The following is a 14,095-nucleotide window of genomic DNA, read 5'->3' as shown; positions in this document are numbered from 1 at the left end:
CATGAGCATCTATATCAAGGGGTACACAAACAGCTAAGTAAATCTACAAAGCTAGTGATAACTGAGAACAATCCACGATTAATTGCAGGGTGGTATTTGTTTTGGGTTACGAGGGGATGGGTGTGCACACTGAGGTGCAGGTTATCCTAATTACTAAATAACTATAAAAGGTGGTGGGAAGGCCTGGTGGCAGCTCTGACAATTTATATGTTGCCTTAGTACTTTGTTGGTCAGTTTGTGCCGAAGGAAGAATACAAACTGCATTTCAAATCATTCCTATGTTTGGCTGTTTTCATTAACCCTTCAGAACCTGACACTTAAGTATCAGGCTACCAAAATGTATTGCTGGAGGTGTGATTTAGTTGCTCCCACTGAGCTTTTTATGTGAAAAAAAAGGTCACTTGGTGCAATTTTCTGTCCAGGAACATGCACAGTACTTCTACCCACCTGTATCATTTATGCCAGTTATAAATAAAAGCATTCAAAGTACAAAACAAACACTAATTTCAAATTTTGAAAAATATTTTGTAAACATATAATTTTGGTAATTTTTACAACTACACAGTGAAACAATTACACTAAGATATCAGCTAAGTAAGATACCTTAGGAATGCATACATATAATTTATGAAGCAAAATTTATAAAAGGTGTTACCAATCTTGTTAATAAATGTTCATGAACAGAACAGGAACTTTAATAAAATACAAATGTTGCAAACTGGAAATATTTTGAAAAGGGAGGGAAACTTTTCATTTTTTGAAAACAAGGAAGGTCTAATTGTTTGATTTAGTACAGTTTGTCACAGTCTCCCAAAAGAGGGAAATAGGACAAAATTTCAGAGCAGAGGGAATCAACAGTACCTGGGCTGGAATTTTGCGTTTGTTTTTTCAGGGTTTGTCAGCTGTATTAAAGAAGTTAGCCTCAAATGAAAACATTAGCTCCAAGTTCAGGAGCAGCAGTTTTTCCCTCCTTAGTGAAGTCATCTATAGGAAGACCTTTAATTTTCCTCACCCAAGCATTTTTACACACCTTTTCTCTATTTGCAATAACTTTTGTCTTGGTTGCCTGGTACTCTGCAATCTTAGCTTCTTCATATTCTTTCATTTGTTGTGTAGTCAAAAGTTGGAACCCAGAATTATAACGATAAGGATTTGGATTAATGACATTAAAAACTTTTCTGCGCCGTGAAATTACATTGATATCAGGTTGGGCAATCTTCATTCGTGGTATTTTGATGGATTCAGCTGAACTTGTAAAGCCACCAATGATCTTACTCGCGGGGACAGCTGGAGATGAGATGTTAAAATAAGCTTTCCTTCTTGACAAGCTGCTGCAAGACTTGGAACGTGTGATACAGGGGGGAGGAATGAAGGATTTCACAGTACTACCAAGCAAAGAATTCTTTGTATTGAGCTGTAGCATTTTGGTTTCATAAGGTGAGGAAATCTTTTCCATACCTAAAGTGATACCAGCAGCCTTTAGTTGTTTCACTTGGGCTGCTAGATCTGTTGCCTTGTTCTTTGAGCTTTGAGCAGATAGAGTTGATTTAGGCTGTAATTTCTTGGGCTGAACAGGTTCCCAAGCATCTTTAATGTTCATGTTGTATGCCATATTGGCACTGACGTTATCTTGTTGATAGGCATGATGTACTGTACTGACAGTGAGGAGTATCTGATCATTAGATATGGGATCAATAGGATGCCTCTTCTTTAGGTGATTTAACAAAGCCTTGGTATTCTGGCTAAATAAGGAAATGGGTGGAGTTTCTTGTACTAATTCCTCATCTGTTTTAAAAAGAAAAAGAGAGAAAGGAGTTTAAAGCCTAAAATACTACCTATTGATATCAGAACAGGACTTGAAGACAGAAAGCAGGGGCAACTCAGCAGAAGGCCGTGCAACCTGGTCTTCAAAAACGGACATTAAAAAAATACTTACAGAATTAGAAAAATCGGAAGCTTTATTGAAAAACCCAGGAAACTGTTTGATTTATTAATTTAATGAACATCTGGGTCATCTTAATCACAGAGGATTATAAGATTTAAAAGCATCTGATAATGATAATAAATAAACATAGAAACAATCAACAGTAATACCCAATGGCAGGAAGAACAAAAATAAAACCCAATTACAACCATAAGACAGGGATTCAACATCGGGAACAAGTCATAACTCACCCTCTATTGAGTGACTGTATTTGGGCTGATACTTGCCAAAGCAATCATGACTACAGAATTATAAACAGTAAGCAAACAATTCTGATATTTAAAAAACAGGAAATGCAAGGAATATGCATATGTTGCACTGAATTCACCCACTCCAATGTTCCAATGCTTCTCTAACTCTTAACAGTTCCCCAAATATCTATTTTTAAGGGTAATGCTTTGCAAATCATCATTTCAATCAATGAGCACTTACCTATAATAAGTTTATTGAATATGGTGAAACTTATTTCCAATTGAGAATACTTTAGACCAGTGATGGCAAACCTTTGGGGTTTGCCGTGTCAAAAATCTGGAAAATCCCCAACATGATTCGGCTGATGTGTTATATTTCATACCCAAAGAAAAGAGAATCAATTCTCTATCTCCCCTCCATCTAGCCTTACCAAGTGTCAACAATGACACTTGACAGCAGCACAAAGACTGAGCCTGAAGTTAAGGCCTGGGCTTTGACTTCAACCCTAGCATCACCACTGCTATTGATAAAGAAAACCTTGCACCATGCCCCAAAGCCTATGAATCTTGGGGAACAGTGCAATTGCATCATGAACCAGCACTCCCATGTATCTACCATGTGCTTCTTACATTCAGTATTTTCTTTCTGTTGACAGCCTACTTGAGGCTGCTCTGGAATACCAAGGACCTTCATTCTTTTTCTTTTTAAAATATGCTTTTTTATTTTCCATTTTCATGACATACAATCACATGTATACTATCACATAGCCAATATCCTATTGTATTAAGTAGTAATTACATCAGTTCCTCTTGTCATCAACGCCCAAACAGATAAAAACCCATTATTAGCTCTTCTGCTCTCCATACACCTCTTTCTTCTACCTCTCTCCTACCTCCTTTCTTCTCTTCATCATCATTTCCTACTCTACTTCCCCTTCCTTTCTCCTTCTCCTCTCTCTACATTCCACTCCTCCTTATCCTCCTCATCTTCCCCCCTTACCCTCTCTCCTATCCCTCTCTTCCATCTCTCTTCTCCCTTCTGTTTCCCACTCTTCCTCTCATTGGTGTATTTCGGCTTCTGAGCAAGCTCCAATCTATGTTAATGGTATTTATGCTTCCATATCAATATACTTAACATATCCTAGTTTTAAAGAAAAAATAAGAGAAGACAGTATACATGTGGAATCGTATTACATTAAAATCTAACACCCCTCGTCAAACCTAATATACATCCCTCCCCCCCCAACCCACCCTCCCAGCCTTCCCTCCCCCTTCATTCTTGAAGTGGCTTCAGAGAAAATTATTCCGCATCCTCTGCAGCCATTCTTGCATAACCTCTGCAGCCTCAAAAATCCCACAACAATGGGATTTTCAAGAATACTTGTTGAGTATTGGTGAATGTTGGCATGTCACCCAAAATACGATGTGGTTATCTCTGACATGTATGTCCTACGTTCTCCCTCACTGCATTAGATTATAGTGAAAGTCCATTTCATTTGTAAGGTATGAACTTGCCAGTGCCTGCTTTCTTTCTAAGATTCTTCTATATCCCTATTTGCTCAATTTAGACTAGCAGCAACTACTAGTTGTTCATCAAATTCTCAAGGCTATCAGTAAAAGCAGTACTAATTGTTATTAACATCATACTGCAATGTTCCTCAGATAAACTGCCATGCAACAAGTTTAAAGTAATTTGGCTTGGTTCTTTATGCAGTAGTCAATAATAGTAACCTGGTGGCAGTTTATGGTATGTCTGAAGCCTGAATTCTATTTTGTGCATAACATATAATAGATTATCTAAACATCAGTCAGAGTTTTGTCTTTGGTAATGGTAAAAAGCTTTAAGCCTTGTGAAAACCTGGCAGACATTCAACAGGGCTCTTGATTTCTTTTGTCGTTTTTTTAAAAGTGTGTCTATATTTATTTTAAATAAATACAGTATGCACTTCTGGTGCCAAATTCGGTGTTTAGAATTATAAATAAAAATATTAGATAGAATAACAGAGTTAGAAGGGACCTTGAAGGTCTTCTAGTCCAACCCCCTGCTTAGGCAGGAAACCCTACACCACTTCGGACAAATGAATATCCAACATCTTCTTAAAAATGTCCAGTGTTAGAGCATTCACAACTTCTAGAGGGAAGTTGTTCCACTGATTCACTGTTCTCACTGTCAGAAAATTTCTCCTTAGTTCTAAGTTGCTTATCTCCTTGATTAGTTTCCACACCCATTGCTTCTTGTTCTACCCTCAGGCGCTTTGGAGAATAGCTTGACTCCCTCTTCTTTGTGGCAACACTTGAGATATTGGAACACTGCTGTCATGTTACCCTTAGTCCATCTTTTCATCAAACATATTGAATTTCTTATTGAATTTCTTATATTCACAGTGGCGACAAAGGCAATTAAAGCCAACAAAAAGATCTGTTTGGCACATAGCTCAAACCCATATCATTTTATTTATAATTCTGAAATGTTTCTTTTCATTCCCATTATGAGATCCTAGGTGCAGGGAAGGCTTGAATATCCATTTGGACTGAATGGTTTGTTTAGCATTGAATGGGGACAGCGCACATCTACATGGAAGGGACTGGAGAGAAAGCATAGGCACAGAGATGGATGAAGGTAAGGCTACAGCAGAAGGGCCAATTCAATGGAATGAACAGAAGAATAAAATTATCTTCCAAATTTTTTAGCTATTGTTTGTTTTATATTTTAAGGGAGAGAATTCAAAAAGAAAACAATCTGGTTATAGGAAGATGTGGGGTGAAGAGTTATCCTAAAGGGTTGTGATGAATGCGTCCAATTTCCAGCTACAAGACCAGATACGATGCTTAATACCCCCTGCATCTTTAAGGGTATTTCCCATCATTAGCTGAATAATTAATAACTGGCTTTGCATACTCAGGAATCCTAGCTTATAGCATAAAAATATATGGAGCAGAATAGTCATCTTTTCCAGTTGCCTTTGATTTGGGGAAATCAGATAAGTCTGTGCAGACTTCAAACCAATTTTCCCATTTTTTTTATTCCCAATTTTTTTTTTTAGAATATTCCACTTTGGTTAGAAATTGGGAGATCATGACAGTTAATCCATTTTTTTGTAATTCTCTTTAGTTTTGCCCATAAATTAAAAACGCACTTTATTTTCTTAAGGTATTAATCAGTAGCCTAAAGGTAGATATAAGTAACCATTATAACTTTTAAAAATAATTCTCAAAAATTATTTACCAGAAATAACTTTCATTAATGTTGAAGATTGCTCCCGTAAGGCTTGATGGGCAAGTAGAGAGAGTCTTTGCTTTTGGTATGGATCCAGGTCTATGGATGCCTTACCTTCCCTCTTCCGGGGTAAAGGAGTCTTCACAATTTCATAAACAAGGGCTAGAAGAAAATCACATGGTTAGCAATCCAAAATGTCACGCAACAGAATGCCATGGAATAATTCTAATTAAATATGGCCTCATAAAGTTAGAGGATTAATTCCCACAGTGGGATTTTGTTTGCAGATGAAACTTTTATCATTCAATTATTTTGTTTCCCTGAAGAATTTTATAGAAGATGAAACATAGGTTTCATATCTTTGGCTTACAATCTATTTTATCTTACTAAGTCTATGTTTTTTTCCTATTAAAATATATTACAGTACAGCAAAATAAAACATCTGTACAATTGTTTGACTGATATCCCCCAAAAATTGTCTGGAAGCATAGCTATCTTATAATTCCACTTTAATTTATTAAAACTTACTGAAATATCTCCATGAGAATTAAACAGATATAATACTTGGTATAAATAATGGGACCTGACAGTGTTCATTAAGTACAGAGCCGTGATGGAACAGTGGTTAGAATCAGAGGTGGGTTGCCAATTTCTTTACTACCGGTTCGGGTGTACTCCTGAGTGCACGCGAGATGCTTCTGTGCAAGCATCCAGGCAGGTGGGCAGAGCCTCCCACCACTGCTACTGCTGGTTTGGCCAATCTGGGTGAACCAGGAGCAACCCACCTCTGGTTAGAATGCAGTATTCAGACTAATTCTGACAACTGCTGACTGCCAGCAGTTTGGCAGTTCGGGTCTCAAGGTTAACTCAGCCTTCCATCCTTCTGAGGTTGGTAAAATGAGGACCTAGATCCGTGGTTCTCAACTGGGGGGTTGAGCAATTGTCCCAAAATATGCACAACTGTATCACCCCAATTATACGCATTCAGAACTGATTCACCAGTGTGTAGAATTTATATTGCCACTGGTTGGCAAAAAGAGTGCATTAGTTACCATGTGATTATTTGGACGCTATAGTTAAGTGTTCATGTTATGAACATAATGTATTTTTCACTTTAACATAAAATGGAAGAAGAGTCAGAGCAATCACATCATTTCATTTCCTGCTAAGTGTAGTGTGCAAAATGCACACTACACATTTGTAGATGGTATTTATCTTATTGATCTGAAGAAAAGGCTTCCTGTTGAAGCCATCCATCACCATCTGCTCACTCTGACATAATTGTTGGCAGAAGGGGTACTTCTTGCTAATTTGATATACAGTAGATACATACATATACAATTATACCTGCACGAACATATATACCTGGGACACTTTTGGATAATCTTGTGGTCTGCTGGGAAATATAATAGGAAAGTACTGTGTCGTCAGCTTCTCTGTATAGCTTCCAATTTTTCTTTCTGGCTCTTTTCTCTCGCACGGATTTTGAATATGGAGGCGGCTTAATTTGGGCTGGTACGTCATGAAATCTGCCTATGACTGCTTGGTTAGATATTCTATTAGCAGCTATATTATGATCCCATTCTACTTCCTCAAACCGGAACAAAACCACACTTCCTTCTGCGTTGATCAATAATCTAGGGAAGAAATTGTATGAGTGAGAAAACATAAAATCTGTCCACTGATTCAAGAAAATGATTTGTAATGAAGTGGCTTCAGGTTGCTGACACAACTATTCTTCCTTGCAACTAGGGCCCCCAAATTCTATTATTTAAAATCAGAAGATCCACAATAATAACAATCATAGGAAGGGGAGGTTGGTCACTGCAAAATGAAGGAAAGGTCTCCGCCCCCCTCTTTTCCCCCCATCACAATCTGAATGAAAAATATTCCTGAAAAGCTGTTTTTGCATGGTCAAGGACATTTCCAGTATTTTCCTTCCAATACTAATACTTTGGATGATTTTTCAAGGAAAAGAGTCTTCTGCAATTCCTATACACATTAAGTAGAAATGAATTTACAGCTCGCTTTTCCATAAAAATGAGTACATAAAACCAGATTGCTATATGAGTCACTCTAACACAACAGCAGTAACTGAAAACATATCACTTTGATTGACTCAGGCTTCTCTAAGTAAAAATACTTTGATATCAAAAGCTATCAAGTAATCAGTTAATTCTCTAACCAGGGAACTCTTGTTTTAATTAATTTTAAGGACATTTTTACAGATTAAAGACAATACAAATTTTTAAAAAAGAGTAGGAAATAAAAGAGAAAGGAACAAAAAAGAAAAGAAAAAGTAGATATAAAGAAACAGCTTCTAATTTTCTTTACATCGATTGTAAATACATTGATATTTCCAGTTCAGCATTAATATTTAAATTACTTGTATCATTGTGTATATTTTAATCAATTTTTTCTAACTTTTTTACAAGTGAATCAGGCATTATAACATGACCATTCACATTTACCATATTTCCAATATACATACGTTTAGCACCTTTATACATTCCAGAAAGTTTTCCTGATGTCATGTGCCAACACAGCATTTTACAAACATTCTCTTTTAAACTGTAACATAACGTGAAGTTCAGCCCTTTCAACCACATATTTTCCCATTGATCCATCTGTATATTATAATCAAAGTGCTTAGTCCATTTCATCACACTCATTAACTTGTTCTTCTTGTTTCAAATTACAGTAAAACATACATATTTTTAGCAATTGTGCATAATGTTCATCATTTTCACATAATTCTCTTTGAAATTCTGTCTTACATTGTTCAGTTCCTAAAAATCATTTTATCTACTTAAAATCTTTCTCTTAACTTAGGGTGACCAGACGTCCCGCTTTTGGCGGGACAGCCACGCCTTTTCATAAATTTTCTCGCGTCCCGCACGGTTCTTAAAAACACACGCTTTTTTTGGCGCTCGCAGCTCCCTCGCTCCCCCGCCCATCAGCTGCTAGCTCGCTGGGCTGGCTCATCATTCCGTTCTATCCTACAAATTTAAGCCAGCCCAGGCTACCGCTCACTGATTGGATTGGCCTGGACTCCAGCCAATCAGTGAGCTGGCTGGGATGGAAAATTTTCAGCACGCCACGTGCTGAAAATTTTCCATCCCAACCAGCTCACTGATTGGCTGGACTCCGCTTAGCTGAGCACGCCTGCGTGAGTCTCCATTTCATTTCATCTTTTGGGGTTGCAGCTGCGCTTACTCACTGGTGAGTAATCATGTTATGAATTGGTACCGGTGGGAATCGGGAGGCACTGGGGGGAGGAGACAGCCCTCCTCTCCTCCTTCTCCCCCTTTGCGGAGTTCATTTCACCTCCTCGTGTCACAGCCAGCCCCTGTGCTGCGCCGCCACAGGCGGCAGAAGCTCCGGAACCGAGTGGAAGTTCTCTGCGCGAGTGAAACAGCCCCCGCCGCTCGCGCAGAGAACTTCCACTCGGTCACGGACTCACGGAGCTTCTGCCGGTGTGGCGGCGCCTGTGCTGCACGGTTCCCAGCGACCATGCCGCGAGTCCGCGAGGCGTGGTAGCGTCCCGCCGCCCTCCCCTGTGGCTCCCCTGCGGCGGCGTCCATTTCAGTCACGCAGAGAACTTCCACTCGGTCCCGTGGCTCGTGCTGCGTGAGGTGAAACGGCCGGCAGCCGCCTTGCTCTCCTGCCGCCGGTGTCCATTTCAGTCGCGCAGAGAACTTCCACTCGTTCCCAGGCGGCACAAGCCCCGGGAACGAGTGGAAGTTCTCTGCGTGAGGTGAAACGGCCGGCAGCCGCCTCGCTCTCCTGCCTCTCCGTTCCCAAGCAGCCCCGTCCTCTCCTCCTCCCTCGGTCCTTCCCGCGGCCACCTCGCCAAAATCTCGCTCTCCCTCCCCCTGCTTTGGCTGCTGCTGGCCATTGCCCAGCTGCCGCAGCCGCCTCCCATTCCTCCCTCCCTCCCCCTCGGACTCCTCTTCCCGCCTCCGCCGCCTCGGCTTGGAAGAGCCGGGAGAGAGAGAGAGGGAGAGAGGGAGAGAGGGAGAGAGAGAGAGAACGGGGGGATCTCTCGGGGCTCGCCAGAGCGCTGCTCCTTTCCCAGAGCAGAGAGAGAGAAGGAAAAAAGGGGGGAGAGAAAACTGGGTGCCCGAGCTCTTTCCCCACATCCCTATGCAGCGGGGAAAGAGAGGTCACTCCCAGTGAAGTGTCGTCCCCACGCTCGCTGCTTCTGCTGCAGCCACCCGAGGCTAAGACGGGATTCGGGGTTTTGACAGATGCCCGTTTCCCCCTCCCACGCCCGAGCCCTTCCCCCACATCCCTATGCAGCAGGGAAAGCTCGCTGCTTCTGCCGCAGCCACCCGAGGCCGAGACGGGATTCCCCTCTGCCAGCGCTGGGCAGCAAAGCTGAGATGTTAAGCTCAATCCCTCTTCTTGCAGCACGCTCTGATGCGAAAAACGCCGAGATCCCGCGCACTTGGGGCTGCTGCGATGTCCAGGGAGGCTCAGCTGGTCTGAGTAGGCAGGGCAGGGGTAACGCGGTGCCCAGCTCAGGTGCTCTGAGCAGGGGGGGAGCCACCCCCTCTGCCAGTGCTGGGCAGCAAAGCTGAGATGTTAAGCTCACTTCCTCTTCTTGCAACACGCCCCGATGCGAAAAACGCTGAGATCCCGCGCACTTGGGGCTGCTGCGATGTCCAGGGAGCTCCAGGATGACTGAGAATCCCCCATGTTATTCCAGATAGGATAGAATATTGCCTTTTCCACTTTTTCCATTCCCCCCAATGGCGGTTAAGAATCGGCAAAAAATTGGGGCGTGTGTCTGCGGGAGAAAGAAAAGAAAAGAAAGGAAAAGGAAAGAAAGGAAAAGAAAGGAAAAAAAGAGAAGAAAAGGAGGGGAGAAAAAGGGGTTTGTTGTAGAGTTGATAAAGCTTTAAGAGTTTGGCGGTGAGAGGATTCTGAATGGATCCCGAATGATCAGGACTCGAAACAGCTCTATTACGTCGTGCTTTTTGAGGGGGGGAAGAGAGAGAAAGAGGGAGAGGGAAAAATTTTTGGGAACGGTCGTAGCCTTCCTCATCTGGATCCTGGAGCGAAGCGCAAAAAAGCACAAAAAAAGTGTTGGGTTTTTTTTGGATACTCTGATTTTTGTCTCTCTCATTACTGTTTTCAATTCAATTCTTTTTTTCCCCAGTCTTTTTTAAAAAACTGAACGCTTCTACCTCCACCCCTCCTTCGCAGTCTGCCCCGAGGAGTTTTGGAGTGGAGGGGAGGAAGAGGGTTTGAGGCGTGGGGATGGAGGTGGTCGCCGCTTAGTCCCCCCGCCCGGGTTCCGGCAGAGAAAAGAGGACGGGATGGGGTGGGGTGGGGGATCGGCTGGCCAAGATTTCCAAGCTCGCAAACAGCACGGATCTCTCCAACTCTTTCTCTCCAGCTCTAAGTATTTTACACTGAGGTTTTTAGCTCCAGCATCCCTGTTTTTAAAATGCTGAAGACCCATCCTGATCCCTCCAATGACGTTCCAGATAATGAAATATGCAGGGCATGTTGTAGTAAAAAAAAATTGCCAATTATCATGATTGAAACAGGATCTGAATTGTAGAACTCCAATTTGCTTGGCATAATGTTTAAAGGACTTTGATTTGAAGAGAAGAGATTTCAGAGGAAGAAATGGCTATGGCTTCAGAGGAACAAGTGGCAGCCTCAAGTTACATGAGCTCGCCATATGTCATACCTACATGCTTGCAAATTCTTTTACTTATTGGACCAAAGACCCAGCTAGGAAAAATGATAACACATGGAATCCTTTAGTGAATGCTATGCAGCAGTATGTGTATCAAAAGCATAGATTTACAGGAGCTTAGTAGAAATGTGCTGTAGTACTAATGCAAATCAAAAGCAGAAGAATTTATCCTTGAGGATCTTTACTATTTTCAAGCCTCTTCCCTCGTCAGGCTTCAGAATTTAAGGAAAGAGAGAGGGAGAGGGAGGGAGAGGGAGGGAGGGAGGGAGAGACAGAGAGAGAGAGAAAGAGGGAGTGTGCGCACAGGAGTGGGGATTTTCTAAAAATCCCATTGAATCCAGAGGAGGGAAGAGAGAAAGAAAGAGGGACTGTGTGCACAGGAGTGGGGATTTTCTAAAAATCCCATTGAATCCAGAGGAGGGGAGAGAGAAAGAAAGAGGGAGTGTGTGCACAGGAGTGTGGATTTTCTAAAAATCCCATTGAATCCAGAGGAGGGAAGAGAGAAAGAAAGAGGGAGTCTGTGAGGTGGGGGGATTTCCTAAACCCCATTGAATCCAGAGGAGGGAAGAGAGAAAGAAAGAAAGAGGGAGTGTATGAGGGTGGGAGATTTCCTAAACCCCATTGAATCCAGAGGAGGGAAGAGAGAAAGAAAGAGGGACTGTGTGCACAGGAGTGGGGATTTTCTAAAAATCCCATTGAATCCAGAGGAGGGGAGAGAGAAAGAAAGAGGGAGTGTGTGAGGTGGGGGGATTTCCTAAACCCCATTGAATCCAGAGGAGGAGTGTGTGTGTATTTGTGTGTGTGTGTGTGTGTGAGAGAGAGAGAGAGAGAGAGAGAGAGAGAGAATATCACTGTGTTGTAGCTTATGATTCTTGATGAATGTATTGTATTTTATTTTATTTATGTACACAGAAGACAAATTCCTTGTGTGTCCAATCACACTTGGGTAATAAACTATTGTAGTCTACTCTACTCTACTCATTTCTATTTCAATTCTAATAGGGAGTTTAGCTTCTCTCTCTTGAAAATGTAAGCTAGCATAATGCAAGCTAGCTTTAGCTTTCAAACAGTTCATTTAGTGACCAAAGTTACAACGGCCGATGACCATTTTTCACACTTAGCAACCGTTGAAGCATCCTCATGGTCACGTGATCAAAATTTTGATGTTTGGCAACAGATTCATATTTATGATGCTTTCAGTGTCCTGGGGTCATATAATCGCCTTGTGTGACCTTTTGACAAAATATAAAAATTTTAATCAAGCCGCCGCCCCCCCCCCCCCCCCCCCCCGGTCAATGGTGTCCCTCTTTACCAATCTGAAAATCTGGTCACCTTATCTTAACTCTACAGTTGAAAACTGTTGGAAACTAAACCTTTCTGTGTGTGGTCAATTCCTCCTTTGACCACATTTTATATATTCTGTGCTTTTGTTTTAATAGCTCTCAATAGGTTAACCATTTCTGTCTGCTATTTCACAAAAGGCATTTTCAGGCACAACCTAAATTGTATCTATTCCATTTGTATCTATTCCACATCCTCCATAAACACTTCTAGTGTAATGATTTTTTAAAATACACATTAACATTAACTTTATCATATTATCAAAAATCATGCTATCCATATCTCAGGACATATTCATATCTTTTTTAGTTTTAATATTCTCTTATTTCTCAAGAACATCCATTCTTTTGTTCAAACAAAATAGTAGGCAATTTCAGATCAGGCCATCCCAGTTCTCCTCGCTCTTTTTCATCCTGAGTAAGTCTTCATTTATTTCTTCATACTATATCTTTTTTTCCATTGCTTAAATGGAACATCAGTTGTCAAAATTGGTATTGTTTGATACAAAAATATATTACTCTAGGCAATATATTCATTTTTATCCCAATGACAATTTTCCCCATCTTAACATATCCTCCTTGAATTCCTTCTTGAAACCTTAGTATAAATAGTTTGAAATAACATATACCAGTAATTCATTTTATTTTTTTCTCAATCTGAAAATCTCAATGTTGGTTTTTACCATTCTTTTTGCTGGCATCTTCATTTTATCATTACTAACTTTAAAATCCTACTATTACAACAAAATTGTTTAATTTTTCATTAATATTTCTATTCTTTCCAAAGGGTCTTCCAAAATTATCACCAAATACAATAATTAATATGTTTAATCTTCTCTCCAACAATTCTATCACCCCATCTTAATACTTAATACTTAATTCAATACTCCAAGAGTTAAACAAAGAACAATGGTGACAAAGGATATCCTTGTCTTGTTCTATTCATGGAATTCCAAGCCTATAACCTTCTCCCACCATATATACAGTACTTCAGCTTTTTGTGGGATAGAAAATCCCTTCCCAAATATCTGAAACCAGAAAAATTTGAAGACCTGTAGTAAAATTGATCCTAAATAGCTTTCCCCATAGCTACATTTTCCATAATATGCACATAAAATGTAAATATGTAAGCTTAGCATGGGTATTTGTGGCCTGTAAAGATAAGAGAGTGACTTCAAATGAGATTGGATGGCCTGTTCATATTAATAATTAGTGTAATACTGCTGCACTATCGTGGGTGGCTGTCTAAGGTATGCATATTGTCAATTCTATTACAGGAAGATATATTTTTATATATATTTTTAATTTAGTTTGAAATACATCATGATTTTTCTTCCTCTTTCTCTCAAAGAAAAAACAGTCAAGAGAAAACAATACAATGAAGGCAGGATTCAAGAATTTAGAAATCTACCACTGTTGAACGGAACAATGTTTAGCTATTTTTGAAATTCCGTAAAAAGTATTTTGGAAGCAGAAAAACTCAAAATCGTCTTTCAATTTTACATAAGAAGACTGAACTCTGGAACTTTTTATAGAAGGAAACAATAAATAAAAGATTCACCAAAGACCCCAGTTTAAGTTACATTGATTTGTTTTCTTTAGTTATTTTGTTTGAAAGTGTACATGGAAAGTCAATGCATCATTAATAGC

The 14,095-nt window shown here is 40.3% G+C and overlaps 1 protein-coding gene across 1 annotated transcript in view; it reads right to left on the bottom strand.

Moving 5' to 3' along the window:
- Positions 1-511: 511 nt before the first annotated feature.
- The window catches only part of FBXW10B (F-box and WD repeat domain containing 10B), a 33,811-nt gene continuing 20,227 nt past the window's right edge, over positions 512-14,095 (bottom strand). Inside the window, exons 12-14 of the mRNA XM_087709810.1 lie at positions 6,758-7,029; positions 5,402-5,554; positions 512-1,785 (exon numbers count right to left, since the gene is read on the bottom strand). Of these exons, the coding sequence (XP_087565936.1) occupies positions 923-1,785; positions 5,402-5,554; positions 6,758-7,029 (1,288 nt within the window). The 3' untranslated portion in view covers positions 512-922. The remainder of the gene's footprint in view (positions 1,786-5,401; positions 5,555-6,757; positions 7,030-14,095) is intronic.

The sequence above is a fragment of the Thamnophis sirtalis genome, unplaced genomic scaffold, assembly GCF_051295495.1.
Source record: "Thamnophis sirtalis isolate CommonGarterSnake01/CBP01778 unplaced genomic scaffold, rThaSir2_p1.2 scaffold_3, whole genome shotgun sequence".
In the NCBI taxonomy this organism is placed as follows: domain Eukaryota; kingdom Metazoa; phylum Chordata; class Lepidosauria; order Squamata; family Natricidae; genus Thamnophis; species Thamnophis sirtalis.
This window is presented reverse-complemented; position numbering and strand designations above follow the sequence as displayed.